At 53.3% G+C, this 24,770-nt stretch overlaps 1 protein-coding gene across 1 annotated transcript; it reads left to right on the forward strand.

Annotated features, from left to right (window-relative positions):
* The first annotated feature begins 11,308 nt into the window (after window positions 1-11,308).
* DEFB1 (defensin beta 1) lies at window positions 11,309-14,996 on the forward strand. Its single transcript, XM_014448003.2, has 3 exons — window positions 11,309-11,415; window positions 13,852-14,016; window positions 14,904-14,996. Exons 1-3 carry the CDS (start codon window positions 11,355-11,357, stop codon window positions 14,906-14,908), a joined length of 231 nt encoding a protein of 76 aa, XP_014303489.1. The 5' UTR covers window positions 11,309-11,354; the 3' UTR covers window positions 14,909-14,996.
* The last annotated feature ends 9,774 nt before the right edge of the window (window positions 14,997-24,770 follow it).

The following is a 24,770-nucleotide window of genomic DNA, read 5'->3' on the forward strand; positions in this document are numbered from 1 at the left end:
TGGTAGTCTCTCTGATAAGGGCAAATCCACACCATACCCAGGGCCCCGTAGATTGTGAGGTGCCTATTGAGGGTTGGTTTCTGCTTGGACTGGACCTCACCCTGACACCCTTTCATTCCCCCAATATCTGGCTGTGAGTCTCCAAAGCAGTGCTCCAGTCTTTCTCCCTGCCTTGGGCCCAGGGTCACTGAGAACTGAATCTGCCCTGTTCCCCAAAGCCATGCAAATGGAAGTCAGACCAGTTGATTTAACTTCGCCACCACCACTCCCCCAAGCTGATGACTGGACCCCACTCACACCTGCTGATGGCGGAAGCGATAGGTCCTGGCGCCTGTAGTCTGTGGGAGCGAGGATGGTGCAGTCAGTGGGTGCCACTGGTTGCTGCTGCCCAGATAGCCCCTCAGGAGCAGGGGAAGGTGGAGAAGCCCTGATGGGCAATAGGGGCTGGATGCCACCCTTTGCACCCATTGACGGCCGATGTGATCAGGGCCAACACTGGGCGCTGACAGCAGGTGCAATTGGCAACTCCAGTTATCAGAAGGTGAGAGCAGGGAAGGTACTTACAACAGGTGTGAGTGCAGGGCAGGACCACGGTGAGCAGGTGCAGAGAATTTTCAGTATCCACCAGAGGTTCAACCACATGACAACGACTGGTGCCCCACCTGGGTAGGGGCCCCGCTCACCTGCTTCAACATCTTGTCACAGCCAACACCCACCAGGTCCTTCTCTCATGCTCTGTTGATCAGCACATGAAATAGCAACTGGTTGTTCGGTTGTTCTACCGCTTGGTCTATTTGCAGGTAAGGGTTTTATATATACAGATGTGCATAGCCATGGACACACAATAGTGCAGGGAAGGCAGGAAGGGGAGGAGTGGGAGAGGGTCAATGGGGACAGAAGGGGTCGACCTGCCCCCACCTGGTCCTGGTGCCCAGCACTGAGGGCCTCGCTACCCAGAAGCCACCTGTGACTTGAGGGTGAACTCGTCCTTCACTGTCAACCTGGCGGGACCTCCAGAACCCACGTGTCCCACACAAAGGTCACCCCTCTAACCCTTCCATTCTTCCTTCCCTCCCTGTTGTTCCTGGCACCTACCCCCCACTTGTTGTGCCCAGACCTCCTCTGCTTGGTCCCCACCTGTCCTCCATCTGCCTCCTGCACTCAGGGGATGGTCCCTGGACCAGGACACAGAGGCCTCAGCCCCATCCAGCCCGTCCCACACACAGGCAGCTTCCCATTGTTGCACCTCAGCGTCCTCATCTGGAAAGTGTGGTCCTGGGGATCATGGGGCTACCAGCCTCAACCCACAGGCTCAGGGGATGGCCAATGAGACGTGGGGTGTCTGGGGCTTTTAGGCGGTGTCCAGAAGTAATGGGCGGCGACTTAATGAGGTGTCTTTCTTCAAACCAGAGTCTGAACGACTTATTCATTGTTGTAACCCTACACCAGTGGAGCCCTGGCACAGACTGACCCTTCAGCTCCATGAGTAAACCGGTACCAGGGGAGGAGGACGTATTTCACATAAACAAGTAGCCACTGGTTTCCATGATGTCCCAACTATGATCAAGGGTTCGTCTAATCTCAAGGACTAACTGTTCTAATAAGAAGGTAATAAAAAGATGAGCAAATCTCATTCGAGGCAGAGAAAAGGGAAAACAGAGCGAGAAGAAAAGTCCAGTAAGCCGGGTCTGTGTGGCCCAGTGGTTGTGCTGTGACCTATGAACCAGGAAGTCATGGTTCTATTCCCTGTCAGAGCAGCTGCCCAGGGTGCCGAGCTCAATCCCCAGTGAGGGACATGCAGGAAGCAGCTGATCAGTGATTCTCTCTTATCGTTGATGTTCTCTCACTCTCTCTTTCTCTCTACCTTCTCTTAAATCAATAAAAATAATTTTTAAATAATAATAAATTTTTAAAAATAAAATCAATTCATGATTCATTGTCCAAACACAGCTTCTGGCTCCCATGTGCAGGCTCTCTCCCACTTGAGCAGGTCACCACCCTGCCACCGAGGCCCCATCCTCTACTAAATGGGGGGAGCAGGACCCAGAGTGCAGAGCTGTTTTGTGAACGAAAGTGATGATGGTGCTGTGGGCTCAGGGCTTGGAGATGCTTCTTCTTGTCCAAGGGATCACAACAACCTTCTCTGGCAGGGACGTCCTTGCAATGCGGACACACCTGCATCCCAGAACGATCTTGCTGGAGAAGAGCCATCCCACAGGTGAGGCCTTGCCGGAGGCCGGTCCATCCTAGTTAATATGTTTGCTCCCTTTAGCGCCATGTGTTTTAACCAAGGTCACCTCTCCGAGAAAGGTTGTTTCCCCAGGTGGGGATCTTTCCCTGAGGTTAGGGAGGGGATACAACCCCTTAATTGGGTGCCAGGCGGGTAATTAAGCTACATGGTCTTTACTCCCTGGAATGGAGATGAGAAACACCTTACAGGATTGAAATCGGCTGGTATAAATACGGATGTAATAAGACAATAAACGTCAGATCCTCATCAGTTCCTGACCAGAACTCCGACCAGAACTTTGGCTGGAGATCCTGGCTATAGGTCCTGACTAGGCTGCTGACCAACTGAAGGCTGTCTTCGTGTCATTCCTTCTTCGCCGACTCCGTCCACACCTTTGGGGACCCCTGGACCTGCTGGGATTGGACCCCAGCAAGGCCTCTGCAGGTGGGCAGCCACAGCCGGCCCCGGGCACACCGCCAGTCCCCACAGGTGAGGTCAGTGCTCAGGCCTCCCCGCTCCTGCCAATGTCCCCTCTCCTGCCACTGTACTTGGAAGGCTTTCTATCAGTGCTGAGCCTGGCACCAAAAATAAAACGAACAAACAAGACGGAGGCCAGGACCGACTTGTGCTCGGTGCTCAGCACAGCAGGCACTTATCAAATCTTCCTGCAGGCATTCCCTTCTCGGGAAGAGGGACACACTCTGGGAGACCAGGGCTTCCCAGAAACCAAACACCAGAGGTGACTCAAGGTCACTGAGGTGCTTCTTGATGGCAGAAGAGGCTGGTCCCCCAGACTCACGTCCACCCCATCGCTTAACACCCAGGTGCTGAGGCCAACATCTGCCAACTCCTCAGCACTCTCTTGTGGCTGGTTTGCTGTGGAGCAGGGGGAGCCAGGAGCCAGCCCAGGCCAAGGACGTCCCCTGGTGCTGCTAGGACCTGCCTCAGCTCCAGTGGGGCTACCTCCGCCTCCCGCCCCTGAGTGCACAGCTGGGAGGACTTGCCGAGTGTCTTCTGAGCATCTGCTATGCATCATTGGTCAACATCGTGAATCTATGTTATCTATACTTTCATTCAATTTTTTTTTTTAAAAAAAAGGACTTTTGAGTGAGCCTCATAACCAGACACCTGGAGAGGAAACTCCATCCAGGAATGGGTCAATAACACCCCAGACCCAACTATAGAGGCAGGAAGAAGGCGGCAGTGATTGAGAGAGTGTGAGTCAGTGAAGGACCAAAAGAGGAGAGTGTGTTCATGTGGGATGTGTGCGTGTGTATGTGAGTGAGGCACAGATAGTCCCGCAGGGCCTTCGGGGTCAGGCTAAATGGGTGCGCCTTAGTAGACAGCCTCTGCTACCGTGTAAGCAGTTCCAGGAGGCCGGCTCGTGCTCAGAAGCCTAGTGTTTTTAAGGGGAGAGCTGCTGTTACTGGGAGCCAGGCCTCATCCCCACCCAGGGTGCCCTCATATAACACCTGGGACTCTACAGCCACCCCTGCCAGGGACCTACTACCTAGGCTGGGGTCCTACGGTCAACGAGTCTCCAGCCACTCTGGGCTCAGGCTCCTGTGAGTTCTGAAGCGTGCTCCCCCCTGACTGGCCCAATGCCTTAGCCCAGGGCACTGCAACCACACAAGCAGTAGACACGTGACCAGCCCACTCCATTCCAAGGAGCAGCAGCCCCAAGAGCAGCTTGCCCAGGCCTAAGAGCAGAAGCCTCATGTGGCCTGACCCTGTCCAAGGAGCAGCAGCTGTCAGCTGTGTGAGAGGCACACTTCCTCATCTGAGGAGCAGCAAACACGTGAGCAGCCTGCCCTGTCTGAGGAGCAGCAGCCACAGGAGCAGCCTGCCCTGTCTGAGGAGCAGCAGCCACAGGAGCAGCCTGCCCATGACTGAGGAGCGCCAGCCTCACCCAGCCCACCCCCATCCGAGGAGCAGCATCGCCGAGAGCAGCCTACCCCCATCCGAGGAGCAGCAGACACACGTGCAGCTCGTAGGGGAGGCCGGGGGGATGTCAAGGGGGGGGAAGAAGACATATGTAATACTCTTTGTAATACTTTAAGCAATAAAAAAAGACAAAAAAAACCCAAAACCAAAACAAAACGAAACAAAAAAAAGCTGAGGCAAAGTTAGAACTGTTAGTGATTAGAAAACTAAAATGTGTATGAGACACTGATGGATTTTTCTTTTTGTTCTTCCTCTTCCTACTCTGGTAATGAGGAAAAGAAGAGCAAATGTGTACTGGGATGTAAATGTTGGGTTGGCTCACTAGGCTTATTCATTCAGCAAATACCTTGCTTCTTTCTGCTAAATTGCTTCCCAGGACGTCATCTTAGGTTCCAACATTATTTGACATTATTTGATAGGCTTTTAGAGTTGTTTGAAATAGCTAGAATCGTCCTCTGACCAGCAACCTCAGCATCACCTAAGCGCTTGCTAAAAATGGAAGAAGAAAAACACCACACCCACATTCTAGAAAAAAATAAAATTAAATTAAAAAACGGACTTTCAGTGCTTCCCCATTGTCCCTGGAATAAGGTTCCAAATTCTACACAGGGTTCCGGGGCATGGAGACAGAGCCCTTCTTACCTGCCATGCTCATCTCTCCCCAGCAACCCCCATCCCGCAGCCTGAGCTGTAAATGGAACACTGGATTGGTCCTGTCCCTCCACTGAGATCTCTCTCTTCGGTTCCCTTCCCTCCCCTTCCCTCCCCTTCCCTCCCCTTCCCTCCCCTTCCCTTCCCTTCCTTTTCCTTCCCTTCCCTTCTCTTCCCCCCATCCCCTCCCCTCCCCTCCCCTCCCATTCCCTCCTCTCCCTTCCTCTCCACTCCCCTCCCCTCCCCTCTCCTCTCCTCTCTCTCCTTTGCTGGACAACTCCTGCTCTTCTCTTACATGTCAGCCTCAAAATCCCAAGCAATGAAGCTGGGGAACCTGGTCTCCAGGAATGTGTCCCTCTTCCAGAGAAGGGACCAAGGGGCTGCCTGCAGGAGGATTTGGTATGTGCCTGCCGTGCTGAGCACCGAGCTCAAGTGAGTAGTGTCTACCGTTTGTTTGTTTTATTTTTGGTGCCAGATCAGCACTGATAGAAAGCCTTCCAAGTACATTGGCAGGAGAGGGGAGGCCTGGACGCTGACCTCACCTGTGGGGACTGGCCGTGTGTCTGGGGCCAGCTGTGGCTGCCCCCCTGCGGAGGCCTCACCTGTGGGATGGCTCTTCTCCAGCAAGATTGTTCTGGGATGCAGGTGTGTCCGCATTGCAAGGACGTCCCTGCCAGAGAAGGTTGTTGTGATCCCTTGGACAAGAAGAAGCATCTCCAAGCCCTGAACCCACAGCGCCATCATCACTTTCATTCAAAAACAGCTCTGCACTCTGGGTCCTGCTCCCCCCATTTAGTAGAGGATGGGGCCTCGATGGCAGGGTGGTGACCTGCTCAAGTGGGAGAGAGCCTGCACCCGGGAGTGAGGAGCTTTGTTTGGACAAGGAATCGTGAATTGATTTTATTTTTTAAATTTTATTATTATTTAAAAAAATACTTTATTGATTTAAGAGAAGAAGGGAGAGAGAGAGAGAGAGAGAGAGAGAGAGAGAAACATTAATGATGAGAGCGAATCTTTGATCAGCAGCCTCCCACATGTCTCCCTCTGGGGATTGAGCTTGAACCCTGGGCATGTGCCCTGACAGGGAATAGAACCGTGACCTCCTGGTTCATAGGTCACAGCACAACCACTGGGAAACATGAACCACGCTTTACCAGACTTTTCTTCTCTGGCGGTCCTCCCATTTCTCTGCCGCGAATGAGATTTGCTCATCTTTTTATTACCTTCTTATTAGAACAGTTAGTTCATGAGATTATACGAGTCCATGATCATAGTCGGGACACCATGGAAACCAGTGGCTGCTTGTTTATTTGAAATGTGTCCTCCTCCCCTGGTACCAGTTTACTCATGGAGGTAAAGGGTCCGACTGTGCCAGGGCTCCTGCTGGGTGTAGGGTTACAACAATGAATAAATTGTTCAGACTCTGGCTGCAAGGAAGACATCCAATTATTTCACCGCCCATTACTTCTGGACGCCCCCTAATAGCCCTCAGCCATCCCACGTCTCATTGACCATCCCCTGAGCCTGTGGAGTGAGGCTGGTAGCCCCATGATCCCCAGGACCACACTTTCCAGATGAGGACGCTGAGGTGCAACAATGGGAGGCTGCCTGTGTGTGGGCCGGGCTGGATGGGACTGAGGCCTCTGTGTCCTGGTCCAGGGACCATTCCCTGAGTGCAGGAGGCAGATGGAGGACAGGTGGGGGCCAAGCAGAGCAGGTCTGGGCACAACCAGTGGGGAGGAGATGCAGGAACAACAGGGAGGGAAGGAAGAATGGAAGGGTTAGAGGGGTGACCTTTGTGTGGGACACGTGGGTTCTGGAGGTCCCGCCAGGTTGACAGTGAAGGACGAGTTCACCCTCAAGTCACAGGTGGCTTCTGGGTATCGAGGCCGTCAGTGCTGGGCACCAGGACCAGGTGGGGTCAGGTCGACCCCTTCAGCCCCCAATGACCCTCTCCCACTCCTCCCCTTCCTGCCTTCCCTGCATTATTGTGTGTCCCTGGCTATGCACATCTGTATATATAAAACCCTTACATGCAAATAGACAGAGAGGTGGACAACCGAACAACCAGTTGCTATGACGTGCTGATCAACAGAGCGTGTGAGAAGAACCTGGCGGGTGTTGGCTGTGACAGGATGGTGGAGCAGGTGGGCAGGGCCCCAACCAAGGTGGGGCACCAGTCTCTGTCATCGGGGTGAGCCTCTGGTGGATACTGAAAATTATCTGCTCCTGCTCACCGTGGTCCTGCCCTGCACTCACACCTCCTACCGGCATAGGCCCTGCTCCCACGTATTCATAGCTGGAGCTGCCACACCCACCTGCTGCCAGCGCCCAGCCTTGCACGTGATCATATCGGTCAATGGGTGCAAGAGGTGGCAGCCGGGCCCTATGGCTCCCATCAGGGCTTCTCCACCTCCCCCTGCTCCTGAGGGGCTATCTGGGGAGCAGCCACCATGGCACCAGATGACGCCAGCCCCTATCGTTCCCCGCCATCAGTGGTTGGGAGTGGGGTCTGGTCATCAGCTTGTGGGAGTTCTGGCAGCAGGAGCTGGGCTGCCAGCAGAGAGGGGAACAGAGGCCCCTGTGGGAGGTGCTGGGCATGAAGAATGGGCCTAGACCTGCCCTTGTACCCACTACAGCCTTGTGGCTCACAGTTCCTTTCAAGGTCATCGAGCATAACCGAACCTACTGGCACCCACCCTCCAGTAATGAATTTCATACCTGGGGCCCCTAGTATTCATATAAGTTCTTTGGTTAGTCTCTTACTGCAGACAATCTCCAGTCTAAATGAAGAACAGGATCATCAGGCCCTGGAGGGACTCCCACCCATAGGAGGAGCCAGTCTAGGCCATTGTCCCTGATTAAGGGGAGCTGAGTTGGCTGCACTTTCCTCCAAGCAGCCCTCCAGCTTTCTTTTAGCTCTCAGAGTCTGTGCTTCCAGAAAAAGCTAGACAGACTGCTTGCACCCCCTTCCTGTGTCACCCCCTCCTACACCGGGTCTCACCACCTCCAGCCAAGCCAAGCCCACCTTCCCGGCCAGCCAACACCTGTGTAAGTTCATCAGCTGAGGGGACTGAGGTGTCCAGCGGTGGGTTCTAGGGCTGATGGGAGAGTTAGCACTGTTTGCTCTGAGACAGAGATTCCACCCTCAGCACTTTTCACATCTGGGACTGTGGAGCGACCCTGAGAGGAGTCCAGGTGAGGGGGGCAGGGCTGGAAGCTGGGCGCCAGGAGGTCTGGTCCTGCTTGATGACCTGCATAATGAGCAGCAGGCGGTCTGGAGAGGGGAGTCCTTCGGGGGCAATCGGGGGGCCATCTGGAGATAAGGTGCAGCTGCGGGAACTGATGAGAATCAGGTACTGACTCAGGGCTGGAAAGTTCAAGCCTCCACCCACCCAGGCTGGTTACAGGAAGCGCAGAACCATGGCCTCCTGCCGCGACCTTCATTGCATACATAATTTTAGTAGCTTGTTCCTGTGTCCATTTGTACATTCTCTATCTTCACTCCTTCCTCATCGCCCCCTTTGACCAGGACGTTTCTTTCAAAAACTTCACAGGACAAATCTAACATTTTTTTTAAAAAATATTTTATTGATTTTTTACAGAGAGGAAGGGAGAGAGATAGAGAGTCAGAAACATCGATGAGAGAGAAACATCGATTAGCTGCCTCCTGCACATCCCCCACCGGGGATGTGCCCGCAACCCAGGTACATGCCCTCGACCGGAATCGAACCTGGGACCTTTCAGTCCGCAGGCCGACGCTCTATCCACTGAGCCAAACCGGTTCCGGCAGACAAATCTAACATTTTAAAGTCCCTGGTTAGCGGGGTGGCCATGCCTTATCTGGCCCATCATGTTCCTCAGAGGGGAGACATGGGCTAGAGCAGTGATGGCGAACCTTTGACACGTGTGTTAGAGGTGACACAGAAACTCATTTTTTTATTAATTTTTCTTTGTTAAATGGCATTTAAATATATAAAATCAATATCCAAAATATAAATCTTTCTTTTACTATGGTTGCAAAGGTCAAAAAGTTCCTATATGTGACACGGCATCAGAGTTAAGTTAGGGTTTTTCAAAATGCTAACATGCCAAGCTGAAAAGGTTCGCCATCACTGGTAGAGACATGCTCGCTCCCCATGGGTCCTGTAACCAGCTCAACATTTTGGGAGCCTTTGGGCAGAAGTCTTAGGACAGGGCCAGCTGAGGCCTGATTGCTCTGCGTCCGTGTCAGGAGAAGCCTCACTCCTGTCCAGTTAGATGTCAGCTCTCAGTTCGGGAGTTGGTGACGCAGGTGCTGCCAGGTGAGGCCTGGGAGCAAGCAGGCGGGCACTCAGTGAGAGGCGTTGCTATGCAAACAAAAGAGAATGATGGGTGGAGATTGGAGGACCCTGTAACCCAGGGTCTAGTGGAGGAGGTTTCTGGATGCTGACGGGGGCGCCCCCAGACCGGGTGGAGTTAGGCAGAGACCCCATGTGCTCTCCTGGGCTGCAGAGGGCGTCTCTGGTTGCTCTGCCTCCTGAAGAAGGTCCATGAATGGGCTGTGGTGACATCTCTGAAGTGGAATCAACTGGTCTGACTTCCATTTGCCTGGCTTTGGGGAACAGGGCAGATTCAGTTCTCAGTGACCCCGGGCCCAAGGCAGGGAGAAAGACTGGGGCACTGGTTTGGAGACTCACAGCCAGATATTGGGGGAATGAGAGGAAGTCAGGGTGCAGTCCAGTCCAGGCAGTAACCAACCCTCAATAGGCACCTCTCTATTGGCAGGGCCCTGGGTGTGGTGTGGATTTGCCCTCATCAGAGAGACTCCCCGGGAGCCTAATGCTCTCATATTTGTTCCTCAGTCTCACTCAGCACACGTACCAGAGCCCAGTGTGGGCCGGGCTGCGCTGTGCGGGGTGGTCAGCCCTGAGAGCCAAAACTTGCATGTGGCCGGGGAGGTAACAAGGCCTGGCCCCCAGGGGAGATGGGGCCAGGAGGTGCTGCACAGGGTTCCCTCTGCTGCTGAGTGAAGTCAACAACCAGGTGTCACCAATCAACCCACCAGGTCACACAGAGTGAGACAGAGGAGCTGCAGGACACAGGGCAGAGGGTGTTCATGGGGAGCTTCTCTGTTGTAACAAACATGCCCCACGTTGCTCTTCAACATCCAGACACACCTTTGAGTTGCTGGGAAGCGTATTCTTTAAGGTGCCAATGCCTTGGGATCCTCTGAGTATCGCCGGCTCCTCCTTCATTGGCCCCTTCATCCCAAGATGCCCATTGAGTGTGTAGAGACCCTCCCTGTGGGGATCTGGTGAGCAGGAGGGGGTGGCTGTCCGCGGTGCCATACCACATGCCTGTGCCCTTCATGTGTAGGTTTGTGGGGAGCCCGTGTGAATTTGGGGATGTGGTAGTCATGTGGAGGCCGTACCTCTGGGGAGATGAGAGGCCTCTCTGCCTCCTTGTGGCCCTCCAGGTCTCCCCACCGTCAGGGTCCTGGCTATCGTCTGGGCTGAGCCAGGCAGGGGACATGTCTCCCTGCCTCCCTATTCCCACCACCTGGGCCCCAGTGCATTCCGCAGATGTTAGTGTCTGTGTCTTTCTGATTCACCTCAGACAAATTGGAGGGCCCCTTGCCTCCTAAAATGTAAGTGCCATTGGCAAGATTGACCTCATAGGACAGACAGACAACAATCCCACCTACTCTACAGGTGTCTGTGTGACATGCAGGCAACAAGCAGCATGTGGCCCCAGCCGGTGTGGCTCAGTGGTTGAGCATCGACCCATGAACCAGGAGGTTGAGGTTTAATTCCCGGGCAGTGCACATGCCTGGGTTGCAGGCTCAATACCCCGTGTGGAGTGTGCAGGAGGCAGCTCATCAAGGATTCACTCTCATCATGGAGGTTTCTATCTCTTTCCCTCTTCCTTCCTCTCTGAAATCAAGAAGAACATATTTTTTAAAAAGAAAGGAAGAAAGGAAGAAGGGCTTGTGTTGGCCAGTGGAGGAGAAAGTTCCCTGCAGGAGCAAGGGTGAGAGAGCAGCCTTCCTGCTGAACCTGCTTCCACGGGTTCCATGAAATAGCTGCTCGGCTGTTCCCGGGAGGAGGGGACCCTGAGGCCGGCTTGCTGGCAGCTGGCTTGCTGGTCGCTGCTGCCTGAGGCCCCTTGTCATGACCCTCTGAGCCATTCCCACCCAGGGGCCTGGGCATGAGCCCCTTCTCCAGAACTTCTCCAGGACTCATCAGAACTCCCAGCCTGGTGGGGGTTGGGGGCATAGAGCAGCGGAGGTGCCACCTCAGGGTCCCATGTCAGAGCTCACCCCCCTCAGCTGGATGGGGAGTGTGTCCACCTGAAGCGCAGAGGCAGCTGAACCACGGGAGGGACTGTTTCTGAGAATTTCCCTGATTGGGACACACCCCGCAGATCAGTCCCTGAGGTGGCGCAACCCTCTCCCCTATAAAGAGGGAGGCGCTGTGGCCTCTGGAAGCCTGTGGCTGGGCCTGCAAGCCTCCTCCTCCTCCTGCCCTCGCCCAGCCTGGCAGCCAGCATGAGGCTCCTCCACATCCTGCTGCTGCCTCTCTGCCTGCTCTTCGCCCAGGTGGGCCCAGGTGAGCTGGGGATCCTGGGGCACTGTGCCCAGGGCAGGGGACCAGGTGAAGGGAGCTGTGAGGACAGTTGCAGACACTGTGCCCTGTCCAGGCCCTCATTTATCAGACAGATATGACAGCTTTACTCCAGTTATGCCTCAGGGTGCCCATCTGGGAAGTGGGTAGGAAAGTTTCCTCATTCAGTCGATGGAACCTGCTCAGTGTGGATAAGTATTTGTGGAACAGAGCACGTGTGTTCTGGTGACAGTGTATAGCGGAGGAACCTCATTTGGGGCAAACTGGATGCTCTGCACAGCTCTCTGGGCAGAAGGAAACCCCACTTAGATCCCTGCTGGTGCGCAGACAGGGGTTGGGGGGCAACTGCTACCACTGCTGGTGCCGCTAACACACTCAGGAGATTGTAAGATGCTATAGAGAGAGGGTCAGGTGCTGAATTTGACCTGCAGCCTAGGAGGAGACAAAGCCATAAGAACTTCTTGTAAGCCTTGTTTCCCACAAGAAAACTGTTTTTTACAGCACGGCTCGTTCGGACCCACATGAACCCTGTGTCTCCTTTCTGAGGAGGTCAGGACAGCCAGGTTAGAAGGGACACAGGCCAGGCTGCTCAGCCTGCAAGCTCAGGATCAGGGTGGTGAGCAGGGCTGGGGACCCATCAACACCTCCTCATTTCATTACCAAAGCAACATGCTTATAAGTAGCTCCTGTGGCTTCAACCCATGAACCAGGAAGTCTGTTTGATTCCTGGTCAGGGCACATGGCCGGTTAGTGGGCTAGATCCCCAGTAGGGGCCCTGCAGGAGGCAGCCAATCAATGATTCTCTCTCATCATTGATGTTTCTATCTCTCCCTCTCCCTTCCTCTCTAATATAAATAAAAATATATTTTTAAAAAAGTATGACCTGCAAATTCACATGTAGCTGTGGATAAACAGCCTTCTGGCTTCAAGCAATGATTTTCACCTGTGTGGCTGCACGAATTCCTAAAACGTGCCATGCTGACTCTTTAGACAGGGGCACTGACCTCATTTCCCTTCGACTGTCCAGTAAAACAATCACAACAACCAACACAGCAATAGCTGCCTGCTGTGCATGACTCAAAATGATGCCTATTTTTTTGTCAAATTGGGCAAATATATATGGCACTGTCCATAGGACTCTGTAGCTTTCCCAGGGCAGGGAATGGAAAGCCAGAGCCTCCAGGACCTGGTCCCAGGTGGTTATCAGAGCTGACGGTGCTGACTGGCACCCAGCAGCCTCTGCTTCCCCTGGTCTGCCTTCCTCTTCCCGCTATTGCACCCCTGCTGCCCTCACCTGTTAGGATGGTCCTTGTGTCCTGGCCCTGTGCATTAAGGTTGTGGTCTGATTCCCAGGCAGGGCACATACCTGGGTGGCAGTTTCCATCCCTGGTTGGGGCACATATGGGTGGTGGCTGATGTCTCTCTCTCTCTCTCCCACTTTCTCTCTCTCTCTCTCTCTCTCTCTCTCTCTCTCTCTCTCCCTCTCTCTCAAATCAATGGAAACATGTCCTGAGGTCAGATTTGAAAAACAAAAGTAAAGATGATCTTTGGGGAGAGAGTCCCCCATCTTCTCAAGCTGCTGGCTCTTGAATAAACCTGCTTTGCTCCATCACACCCTGTCCCTTGAGTACTGGCTTTGGAGCAGCAGCAGCTGAACCTGGGTTGGTGTCACCTGGACATTGTTCTGTCGAATGTGAAGCCTCTGTGCCTGGAGGTGTGTTCACAAGGGTCATCTCCTTCGCATTGGGATGTCTTCCCATGTCATTGGCTCAGTGTCAGTAGCAGTCAGATAGACGTGAATGGAATTCACTGATTTAACCGTCTTTAATTGTGCAGCTCAGTGGCATTGAAGGCATTCACATTGTTGCAGCCTTCATCACTGTCCATCTCAAGAACTTTCCATCTTCCAACCTGGGGGGTGGGGGTTACGGGGGATAGAGCAGTGGAGGAGCCAGCTCAGGGCTCCACGGCAGAGCTCAGTGCAGATTATTTCTTAAACAGATGCAAGTATTTGTGGAACAGAGCGCATGTGTTCTGGTGACAATGAGAAGTGGTAAAACCTTATTTGGGGAAAACTGGGTGCTCTGCACAGCTCTCTGGGCACAAGGAAACCCCACTCACAGCCCTGCTGCTCATCCTCAGCTTTGGTTTGTCCTCAGTGGGCACCAACCTCAGGCAGAGGGCACAGACCTCATACAGAGGGCATAGACCTCAGATAGAGGACACACACCTCTGGCAGCTGGAATAGACCTAGACAGAGGGCACAGGCCCTTCCATGAGCAGCCCCAGAGGCCAGTGGGGGCGAAGTTCCTGGGAGGCACCGTCTCTGCAGTGCTTTGCTAAGGGCCATTTGTCCTGTGTCACCAAGTCTCCTGCAGTCACATTGCCTGCAAAGTGGACATGTCTTTTTTTTTCTCACAGGTGCTGGCCTCCTCATGAGTCTGGGCAAAAAGGTGGAGAAAAAAAAAGAAAGCCAAGAAGACAAATGCGTCCTTATGGGGGGCGTCTGCAGCTTCATCCGATGCTCACAACCCTCTCAGAACGTTGGCTACTGCTACCAAGGGAGGGCCAGGTGCTGCCTCCGAGGTGAGTCCAATGGGGAGACAAAGCCATAGGAACTACTTGTAAGGGTTGTTTTCCTAAAAGAAAACCTTTTTTAAAGCATGGCTCCTTTAAACCCACATGAACCCTCTGTCTCTTTCTGAGGAGGTTAGGAAAGTGAGGTTTGAAGCCAGATAGGCCATGCTGCTCAGTCTGCAAGCTCAGGATGAGGGTGGTGAGCAGGGATGGGGCCACGTGACCTGACCCCCCCAACCCCATTTCATTTTCAAACTAACATGCTCACAAGTAGCTCCTGTGTCTTCAACCCATGAACCAGGAAGTCACTATTTGATTCCGTGTCAGGGCACATGCCCGGTTTGTGGGCTAGATCTCCAGGAGGGCCCCTGCAGGAGGCAGCCGATCAATGATTCTCTCTCATCATTGATGTTTCTATATTCCTCTCCCTTCCTCTCTGATATAAATAAAAATATATTTTTAAAAAAAGAATGACCTGCAAATTCACATGTAGCTGTGGATAAACAGCCTGTTGGCTTCAAGCAATGATTTTCAACTGGTGTGGCTGCACGAATTCCTAACACATGCCATGCTGACTCTTCAGCCAGGGGCACTGACCTCATTTCCCTTTGATTGTCCAGTAAAACAATCACAACAACCAACACAGCAATAGCTGCCTGCTGTGCATGAATCAAAACTATGCCTACTTTTTGTCAGATTGGCCAAATATACATGTTTTGGTGGCTCAGCTTCTTGGAGCCTGATCCTGTGTATCTAAGGTTGTGGTCTGATACCCAGGCCGGGTACATAACTGGGTGACAGTTCCCATCCCCGGTTGGGGCGCATATGTGCGGTGGCTGATTGATGTTTCTCTCTTTTTTTCTCTAAAATCAATGCAAACATGTCCTGGGTTGAAGATTGAAAAACAAAAATGTAAAGATGATCTCTGGGGTGAGAGCCCCCCATCTCCTCAAGCTGCTGGCTCTTGAATAAACCTGTTTTGCTCCATCACACCCTGTCCCTTGAGTACTGGCTTTCGAGCGGCAGACAGCTGAACCTGGGTTGGTGTCCCCAGGACATTGTTCTGTCGAATGTGAAGCCTCTGTGCCTGGTGTGTTCACAAGGGACGTCTTCTTCGCATTGGGATGTCTTTCCATGACATTGGCTCAGTGTCAGTTGTGGTCAGATATACATAATGGAATCCGATGATTTAACCGTCTTTAATTGTGCAGCACAGTGGCATTGAAGGCATTCACATTGTTGCAGCCTTCATCACTGTCCATCTCCAGAACTTTCCATCTTCCAAAGAGCAACTCTGTGCTTATTAAACACTTACGCCCCCTCGCCCGACCCCTGGCCACCACCGTTCCACCTTCTGTCTCTGACTTTGATGACTCCAGGAACGTCATCTATGTGGAATCCTATGGCATTTTTGCTTCTGTGTCTTGCTTATTTCATTCTACATGATTCCTCTTGGTTGATCCGTGTTGCAGCACGGGTCATAACTTCCCTCTTTCCAAGGCTGAATAGTATTTCTAGGCGGATAGGGGAGGCATGGTCACACGGGACCCTGGAGCTCAGTCACAGATCACTTAGCTGACAAGACAGCAGGTCATTTCACGTGACAACACTCCAATGCACAGCTTCCACGATGGGGTCACTTCTCCTCCAGCACCTGCCCCATCGAGTCACCCTGACAGAATCCCTCCTGCACCCTGGCTGCTGCCCAGGGCACATTAACCCCTTCTGACTGGCTCAGAAACTGCTCTTTGTAAGGGGCCTTTTTAGCACAGGGTCTGCACGAGGCCTGCGAGGTTGCTTGGTGTCCGAGTACAGTATATGGGGTGTTATCCAAGGTGTCCATTCATATAAACTTAACCGTGCAGGTGATCGGACATTAAGTAGTTGTTAGTGAAGAGAGTGCTGTAGGCAAGCAGGACGGAGGCTAGGCAACATCATCTGACCTTATATTAATATGACTAGTTGCCCAGGGCATGAAATTTGTACACATTAAAGGGAATTAACTAGAGGAAATATTTTAATATTGCTATTTGCCCTTTCTCTATGATAGAAATGTCAGAGATAAAAGAAAGTTAGTAAAGTGTATATGAAAATCTTCCTCCTGTCAGAGTCTGGCGTGCACCCTGGGACCCAGAGTGAAGTCCCCGCCCACCCTCGTGGGCCTTGAAATTGTGGGAGGCCCTAGCTGGTTTAGCTCCGTGGAAAGAGCATCAGCCTGAAGACTGAAGGGTCCCAGTTTCAATTCTGGTCAATGGAATATGCCTGTGTTGCGGGCTTGATCTCCAGTAGGAGACATGCAAAAGGCAGCCAATCAATGATTCTGTCTTATCATTGATGTTTGTATCTCTTTTTCCCTCTCCCTTCCTCTCTGAAATCAATAAAGATATATATTTTTATTTTTTTAAATAAATCTTTATTGTTCAGATTATTACAGTTGTTCTCCCCTTTCCCCCCATAGCTCCCCTCCACCCAATTCCCACCCCACCCTCTGCCCTTACCCCACCCCCACTTGTCCTCATCCATAGGTGTACGCTTTTTGTCTCCAGGTCAAAGGTCATACACATGGAAAATGTAGGTATTTCCATCTGCAATGTGTCCCTGTGTTCGGAAAGGTCTCTCATGACTTGTTCACGCTCTACTCAGAAAGGGTACAGAGCCACATAATGGCTTTTTTAAATAACGTATCCTCTTATTTTTAAAATGGGGATTTCGCTACCAAAAGTGAGGAGAAAGCAACACTACAGCTGCTCTTGCCCCTCTTGCCCTTCTGGTGATAGTTGTGCATGGGGCTGCGAGCTGGTTCGTGGGCCGTCGACGAAGCCATCTGGGCGGCTCGCACAGTTCCGCCGGCTTCCCAGGGGCCATCGCAGCCTCACAGGGGCCATCGCAGCCTTGCAGGGGATGTTGGAGCCTCACAGGGTCTGTCGCAGCCTCACAGGGTCAGTTGAAGCCTCACGCAGCTTCACAGGGGCTGTCGCATCCTTGCAGGAGCCATTGAAGCCTCACAGGGACCATCTCAGCTTTGCAGGGGCTGCCACAGCCTCACACAGCCTCACTGGGGACTTCGCAGCCTCACAGGGGCCATCGCAGCCTCACAGGGGCTGTCTCAACCTCACGCAGCCTCACAAGGGCCATCAAACCCTTGCAGGAGATGTTGGAGCCTCGCAGAGTCCTTTGCAGCCTCGCAGGGGCCGTTGCAGCCTCACAGGGGCCATTGATTCTAGAGAAAAAAAGAGAGAAACATCAATCAGCCACCGCCCATATGCACCCAACCAGGGATGGGAACTGCACCCAGGTATGTACCTGGCCTGGGAATCAGACCACAACCTTAGATGCACAGGGTCAGGCTCCAAGCAGCTGAGCCACCGGCCAGGGCACAAGGACCCTCCTAAAATGTGAGGGCAGCAGGGGTGTGTGAGCAGGAAGAGGAAGGCAAACCAGGGGAAGCAGAGGGTGCTGGGTGCCAGTCAGCACCGTCTGCTCAGGGAACCACCTGGGACCTGGTCCAGGAGGCTCTGGCTTTCCTCCAAGGTGATCAAATCCTCTGGACCCAAAACGCCTGCAGGCTGGAGTCGGCTTCCTTTGAGGTTGGCTCCTGCAGTCCTTAAGGCCAGTGATTTGCAACCTTTTCCATCTCATGGCACACACACTCACCACTCAACCTCTGCAGCACACCAAGACATATATATTTGCCCAATCTGACAAAAATTAGGCATAGTTTTGAGTCATGCACAGCAGGCAGCTATTGCTGTGTTGGTTTTTGTGATTGTTTTACGGGACAAGCAAAGGGAAATGAGGTCAGTGTCCCTGTCTAAAGAGTCAGCATGGCATGTTTCAGGAATTCGTGCAGCCACACAGGTTGAAAATCATTGCTTGAAGTCAGCAGGCTGTTTATCCACAGCTACATGTGAATTTGCAGGTCATACTCTTTTTTTTTAAAATATATTTTATTGATTTTTTACAGAGAGGAAAGGAGAGAGATAGAGAGTTAGAAACATCGATGAGAGAGAAACATCGATCAGCTGCCTCCTGCATATCTCCTACTGGGGATGTGCCCTAAACCCAGGTACATGCCCTTGACCGGAATCGAACCTGGGACCTTTCAGTCCGCAGGCCGACGCTCTATCCACTGAGCCAAACCGGTTTCGGCACATACTCTTTTTAAAATATATTTTTATTTAAATCAGAGAGGAAGGGAGAGGGAGAGATAGAAACATCAATGATGAGAGAGAATCATTGATGGGCTGCCTCCTGCCGGGCCCCTCCTGGGGATCTAGCTTACAAACGAGCATGTGCCCTGAGCAGAAATCAAACAGACTTCCTGGTTCATGGGTTGAAGCCACAGGAGCTACTTATAACCATGCTTCTTTGGTAATGAAATGAGGAGGTGGTGATGTGTCCACAGCCCTGCTCACCACCCTCATCCTGAGCTTGCAGGCTGAGCAGCCTGGCTTGTGTCCCTTCTAACCTGGCTTTCCTGACCTCCTCAGAAAGGAGACACAGGGTTCATGTGGGTCTGAAGGAGCCGTGCTGTAAAAAAAGGTTTTCTTGTGGGAAAACAAGGCTTACAAGAGGTTCCTATGGCTTTGTCTCCCCCAAGGCTCCAGGTTAAATGCAGCACCTGACATTCTCTCTATAGCATCTTGCAGTCTCCTGTGTGTGTTATGGCACCAGGAGAGGTAGCAGCCCCTCCTCCTCCTTGCTCCCTGTCGGCAAACTTGGGACTCCCAGCAAACATGTTCAGAAGGAGGCCAGCACCTGGGAGGATGCAATGAAGACACATCAGGCTCCTGGCACACAGCCAACATGGCTGCAGGACACTTGGTGACACAGACACACATCTCTTCACAGAGCACTGCAGAGACGGTGCCCTCCCAAAACCTTCGCCCCCACTGACCTCTGGGGCTGCTCATGCAAAGGCCTGTGCCCTCCATCTGGGGTCTGTGCCCTCCATCTGAGGTTGGTGCCCACAGACGCCAAACCAAAGGTGACGATCAGCAGCAGGGCTCTAAGTGGGGTTTCCTTCTGCCCAGAGAGCTGTGCAGAGCACCCAGTTTGTCCCCAAATAAGGTTCCTCCTCTTCACACAGTCACCAGAACACACCTGCTCTGTTCCACAAATACTCGTGTCTGTTTAAGAAATAATCCGCACTGAGCAGGTTCCAACCTCAAACATTAAAACCTCTGAATGAGGAAACTTTCCTACCCACTTTCCATATGGGCACCCTGAGGCATAACTGCAGTAAAGCCGTCATATCTGTCTGATAAATGAGGGCCTGGACAGGGCACAGTGTCTGCAACTGTCCTCACAGCTCCCTTCACCTGGTTCCCGGCCCCGGGCACAGTGCCTGAGGGTCCCCAGCTCACCTGGGCCCACCTGGGCGAAGAGCAGGCAGAGAGGCAGCAGCAGGATGTGGAGGAGCCTCATGCTGGCTGCCAGGCTGGGCGAGGGCAGGAGGAGGAGGAGGCTTGCAGGCCCAGCCACAGATTCCAGAGGCCGCAAGGCATCCCTAATTCTCAGAAACAGCCCCTCCTGTCGTTCACCTGCCTCTGCGCTTCAGGTGGACACACTCCCCATCCACCTGAGGGGGGTGAGCTCTGACATGGGACCCTGAGGTGGCACCTCCGCTGCCCTATGCCCCCAATCCCTGCCAGGCTGGGAGTTCTGATGAGTCCTGGAGAAGTTCTGGAGAAGGGGCTCATGCCCAGGCCCCTGGGTGGGAATGGCTCAGAGGGTCGTGACAAGGGGCCTCAGGCAGCAGCGACCAGCAAGCCAGCTGCCAGCAGGCTGGCCTCTGAGTGCCCTCCTCCCGGGAACAGCGGAGCAGCTGTTTCATGGAACCCGTGGAAGCAGTTTCACCAGAAAGGCTGCTCTCTCACCCTCGCTTCTGCAGGGAACTTGCTCCTTCATTGGCCAACACCAGCCTTTCTTTCTTTCTTTTTAAAAAATATGTTCTTGTTGATTTCAGAGAGGAAGGAAGAGGGAAAGAGATAGAAACATCCATGATGAGATAGAAACATCCATGAATCCTTGATGAGCTGCCTCCTGCACACTCCACATGGGGTATTGAGCCTGCAACCCAGGCATGTGCACTGCCCGGGAATTAAACCTCAACCTCCTGGTTCATGGGTCGATGCTCAACCACTGAGCCACACTGGCTGGCCCACATGCTGCTTGTTGCCTGCATGTCACACAGACACCTGTAGAGTAGGTGGGATTGTTGTCTGTCTGTCCTACGAGGTCAATCTCACCAATGGCACTTACATTCTAGGTGGCAAGGGGCCCTCCAATTTGTCTGAGGTGAATCAGAAAGACACAAACACTAACATCTGTGAAATTCACTGGGGCCCAGTTGGTGGCAATAGGGAGGCAGGGAGGCTTTTTCTCTGCCTGGCTCAGCCCAGACGACAGCCAGGTCCCTGATGGTGGGGAGACCTGGAGGCCCACATTGAGGCAGAGAGGCCTCTCATCTCCCCAGAGATATGGCCTCCACATCACTACCCCCTCCCCAACCTCACATGGGCTCCCCACAGACCCACACGTGAAGGCACAGGCATGTGGTGAGGGGGCCACGGACGGCCACCCCCTCCCCTCCTGCTCACCAGATCCCCACAGGGAGGGTCTCTACACACTCAATGGGCATCTTGGGATGAAAGGTCCAATGAAGGAGGAGCCGGCGATACTCAGAGGATCCCAAGGCTCTGGCACCTTAAAGAATATGCTTTCCAGCAAGTCAAAGGTGTGTCTGGCTGTTTAAGAGCAACGTGGGGCATGTTCGTTACAACAGAGAAGCTCCCCGTGAACACCTTCTGCCCGATGTCCGGAATCTCCTCTTTCTCACTCTCTGTGACCTGGTGAGTTGGTTGGTGACACCTGGTTGTTGACCTCACTCAGCAGCAGAGGGAACCCTGTGCAGCACCTCCTGGCCCCATCTCCCCTGGGGGCCAGGCCTTGTTACCTCCCAGGCCACATGCAGGTTTTGGCTCTCAGTGCTGACCACCCTGCACAGCGCAGCCCGGCCCACACTTGGTTCTGGTACGTGTGCTGAGTGAGACAGAGGAACAAATATGAGAGCATTAGGCTCCCCGGGAGTTTCTCTGATGAGGGCAAGCCTACACCACACCCAGGGCCCCGCCGATAGAGAGGTGCCTATTGAGGGTTGGTTACTGCCTGGACTGGACTGCACCCTGACTTCCTCTCATTCCCCCAATATCTGGCTGTGAGTCTCCAAACCAGTGCTCCAGTCTTTCTCCCTGCCTTGGGCCCTGGGTCACTGAGAACTGAATCTGCCCTGTTCCCCAAAGCCAGGCAAATGGAAGTCAGATAATTTGACTCAAGTTCAGAGATGTCACCACAGCCCATTCATGGACCTTCTTCAGGAGGCAGAGAAACCAGAGACGCCCTCTGCAGCCCAGGAGAGAGCATGGGGCCACTGCCTAACTCCACCCGGTCTGGGACCCCGCCACCGGAATCCAGAAACCTCCTCCACTAGACCCTGGGTTACAGGGTCCTCCAATCTCCACCCATCATTCTCTTTTGTTTCCATAGCAACACCTCTCAGGGAATGTCCGCCTGCTTGCTCCCAGGCCTCACCTGGCAGCACCTGCATCACCAACTCCTGAACTGAGAGCTGACGTCTCACTGGACAGAGGTGAGGCTGCTCCTGACACGGATACAGAGCAATCACGCCTCAGCTAGCCCTGTCCTAAGACTTCTGCCCAAAGGCTCCCAAAATGTTGAGCTTGTTACAGGACCCATGGGTTGTGAGCATGTCTCTAGTCTAGCCATTGTCTCCCCTCAGAGGAACATGATGGGCCCAGATAAGGCATGGCCACCCCGCTATCCAGGGACTTTATAATGTTAGATTTGTCCTGTGAAGTTTTTGAAAGAAACGTCCTGGTCCAAGGGGGCGATGAGGAAGGAGTGAAGATAGAGAATGTACAAATGGACACAGGAACAATCTACTAAAATTATGTATGCGATGAAGGTCGCTGCAGGAGGCCATGGTTCTGCGCTTCCTGTAACCAGCCTGGGAGGGTGGAGGCCTGAACTTTCCAGCCCTGAGTCAGTGCCTGATTCTCATCAGTTCCGGCAGCTGCACCTTATCTCCGGATGGCCCCCTGATTGGCCCCGAAGGACTCCCCTCTCCAGACCGCCTGCCGCTCATCATGCAGGTGATCAAGCACGATCGGACCTCCTGGCGCCCAGCTTCCAGCCTTGCCCCCCTCACCTGGACTCCTCTCAGGGTCGCTTCACAGTCCCAGATGTGAAAAGTGCTGAGGGTGGAATCTCTGTCTCAGAGCAAACGGTGCTAACTCTCCCATCAGCCCTAGAACCCACTGCTGGACACGTCAGTCCCCTCACCTGATGAACCTACACAGGTGTTGGCTGGCCAGGAAGGTGGGCTTGGCTTGGCTGGAGGTGGTGAGACCCGGTGTAGGAGGGGGTGACACAGGAAGGGGGTGCAAGCAGTCTGTCTAGCTTTTTCTGGAAGCACAGACTCTGAGAGCTAAAAGAAAGCTGGAGGGCTGCTTGGAGGAAGGTGCGGCCAACTCAGCTCCCCTTAATCAGGGACAATGGCCTAGACTGGATCCTCCTATGGGTGGGAGTCCCTCCAGGGCCTGATGATCCTGTTCTTCATTTAGACTGGAGACTGTCTGCAGTAAGAGATTAACCAAAGAACTTATATGAATACTAGGGGCCCCAGGTATGAAATTCATTACTGGAGGGTGGGTGCCAGTAGGTTCGGTTATGCTCGATGACCTTGAAAGGAACTGTGAGCCACAAGGCTGTAGTGGGTACAAGGGCAGGTCTAGGCCCATTCTTCATGCCCCTGCCCAGCACCTCCCACAGGGGCCTCTGGTCCCCTCTCTGCTGGCAGCCCAGCTCTTGCCACAAGCACTCCCACAAACGGAAGACCGGACCCTACTCTGACCCACTGATGGTGGGGAGCGATAGGGGCTGGTGCCATCAGCATGCTATGGTGGCTGCTGCTCAGATAGCCCCTCAGGAGCAGGGGGAGGTGGAGAAGCCCAGATGGGCAATAGGGGCCAGCTGCCACTGCTTGCACCCATGAAGGTACCGATGTGATCACGGACAATGCTTGGTGGGGGCAGAAGATCTGAGTGGCAGCTCCAGCTATCAATAGGTGGGAGCAGGGCCTGTGCTGACAGCAGGTGTGAAGGCAGGGCAGGACCATGGCCTGCAGGTGCAGATAATTTTCAGTATCCACCAGAGGCTTGCCCCTATGACAATGACTGGTGCCCCACCTTGGTTGGGGCCCTGCCCACCTGCTCCACCATCCTGTCGCAGCCAACACCCACCAGGTTCTTCTCGCACGCTCTGTTGATCAGCACATGTCATAGCAACTGCTTGTTCGGTTGTTCCACAGCTCGGTCTATTTGCAGGTAAGGGTTTTATATATACAGATGTGCATAGCCAGGGACACACAATAATGCAGGGAAGGGGAGGAGTGGGAGAGGGTCAATGGGGGCAAAAGGGGTCGACCTGCTCCTACCTGGTCCTGGTGCCCAGCACTGAGGGCCTCGCTACCCAGAAGCCACCTGTGACTTGAGGGTGAACTCCTCCTTCACTGTCAACCTGGCGGGACCTCCAGAACCCACCTGTCCCACACAAAGGTCACCCCTCTAACCCTTCCATTTTTCCTTCCTTCCCTGTTGTTCCTGGCACCACCTACCCGCCCCCCACTGGTTGTGCCCAGACCTGCTCTGCTTGGTCCCCACCTGTCCTCCATCTGCCTCCTACATCAGGGGACGGTCCCTGGACCAGGACACAGAGGCCTCAGCCCCATCCAGCCCGGCCCACACACAGGCAGCCGCCCATTGTTGCACCTCAGCGTCCTCATCTGGAAAGTGTGGTCCTGGGGATCATGGGGCTACCAGCCTCACCCCACAGGCTCAGGGGATGGTTAATGAGATGTGGGATGGCTGAGGGCTGTTAGGGGGCATTTAGAAGTAATGGGCGGAGACATAATGGGATGTCTTCCTTCCAGCCAGAGTCTGAACAACTTATTCATTGTTGTAACCCTAAACCCAGTGGAGCCCTGGCACAGACCGACCCTTCAGCTCCATGAGTAAATCGGTACCAGGGGAGGAGGACACAATTCACATAAACAAACAGCCACTGGTTTCCATGATGTCCTGACTATGATCAGGATTGTCTAATCTCAAGGTCTAACCCTTCTATTATGAAGGTGAAAAAAAAAAAAGATGAACAACTCTCATTTGAGGCAGAGAAACGGGAAAACCGAGCGAAAAGTCCAGTAAGCCTGGTCTGTGTGGCTCAGTGGTTGAGCTGTGACCTATGAACCAGGAGGTCATGGTTCTATTCCCTGTCAGAGCAGCTGCCCAGGGTGCCGAGCTCAATCCCCAGTGAGGGACATGCAGGAAGCAGCTGATCAATGATTCTCTCTCATCCTTGATGTTCTCTCATTCTCTCCTTCTCTCTACCTTCTCTTAAATCAATAAAAGTTATTTTTAAATAATAATAAAATTAAAAAATAAATTCAATTCACCATTCATTGTCCAAACACAGCTTCTGGCTCCCGGCTGCAGGCTCTCTCCCACTTGAGCAGGTCACAACCCTGCCACCGAGGCCCCATCCTCTACTAAATGGGGGGAGCAGGACCCAGAGTGCAGAGCTGTTTTGTGAACGAAAGTGATGATGTAGCTGTGGGCTCAGGGCTTGGAGATGCTACTTCTTGTCCAAGGGATCACAACAACCTTCTCTGGCAGGGATGTCCT

Source organism: Myotis lucifugus, unplaced genomic scaffold, assembly GCF_000147115.1.
Source record: "Myotis lucifugus unplaced genomic scaffold, Myoluc2.0 scaffold_740, whole genome shotgun sequence".
Lineage (NCBI taxonomy): Eukaryota > Metazoa > Chordata > Mammalia > Chiroptera > Vespertilionidae > Myotis > Myotis lucifugus.

Coding starts and splice junctions, on each gene's coding strand:
- DEFB1 (XM_014448003.2), top strand. CDS start 11,355: ATGAGGCTCCTCCACATCCTGCTGCTGCCTCTCTGCCTGCTCTTCGCC. Junction 11,416..13,851: donor CTTCGCCCAGGTGGGCCCAG/GTGAGCTGGGGA, acceptor TTTTTCTCACAG/GTGCTGGCCTCCTCATGAGT.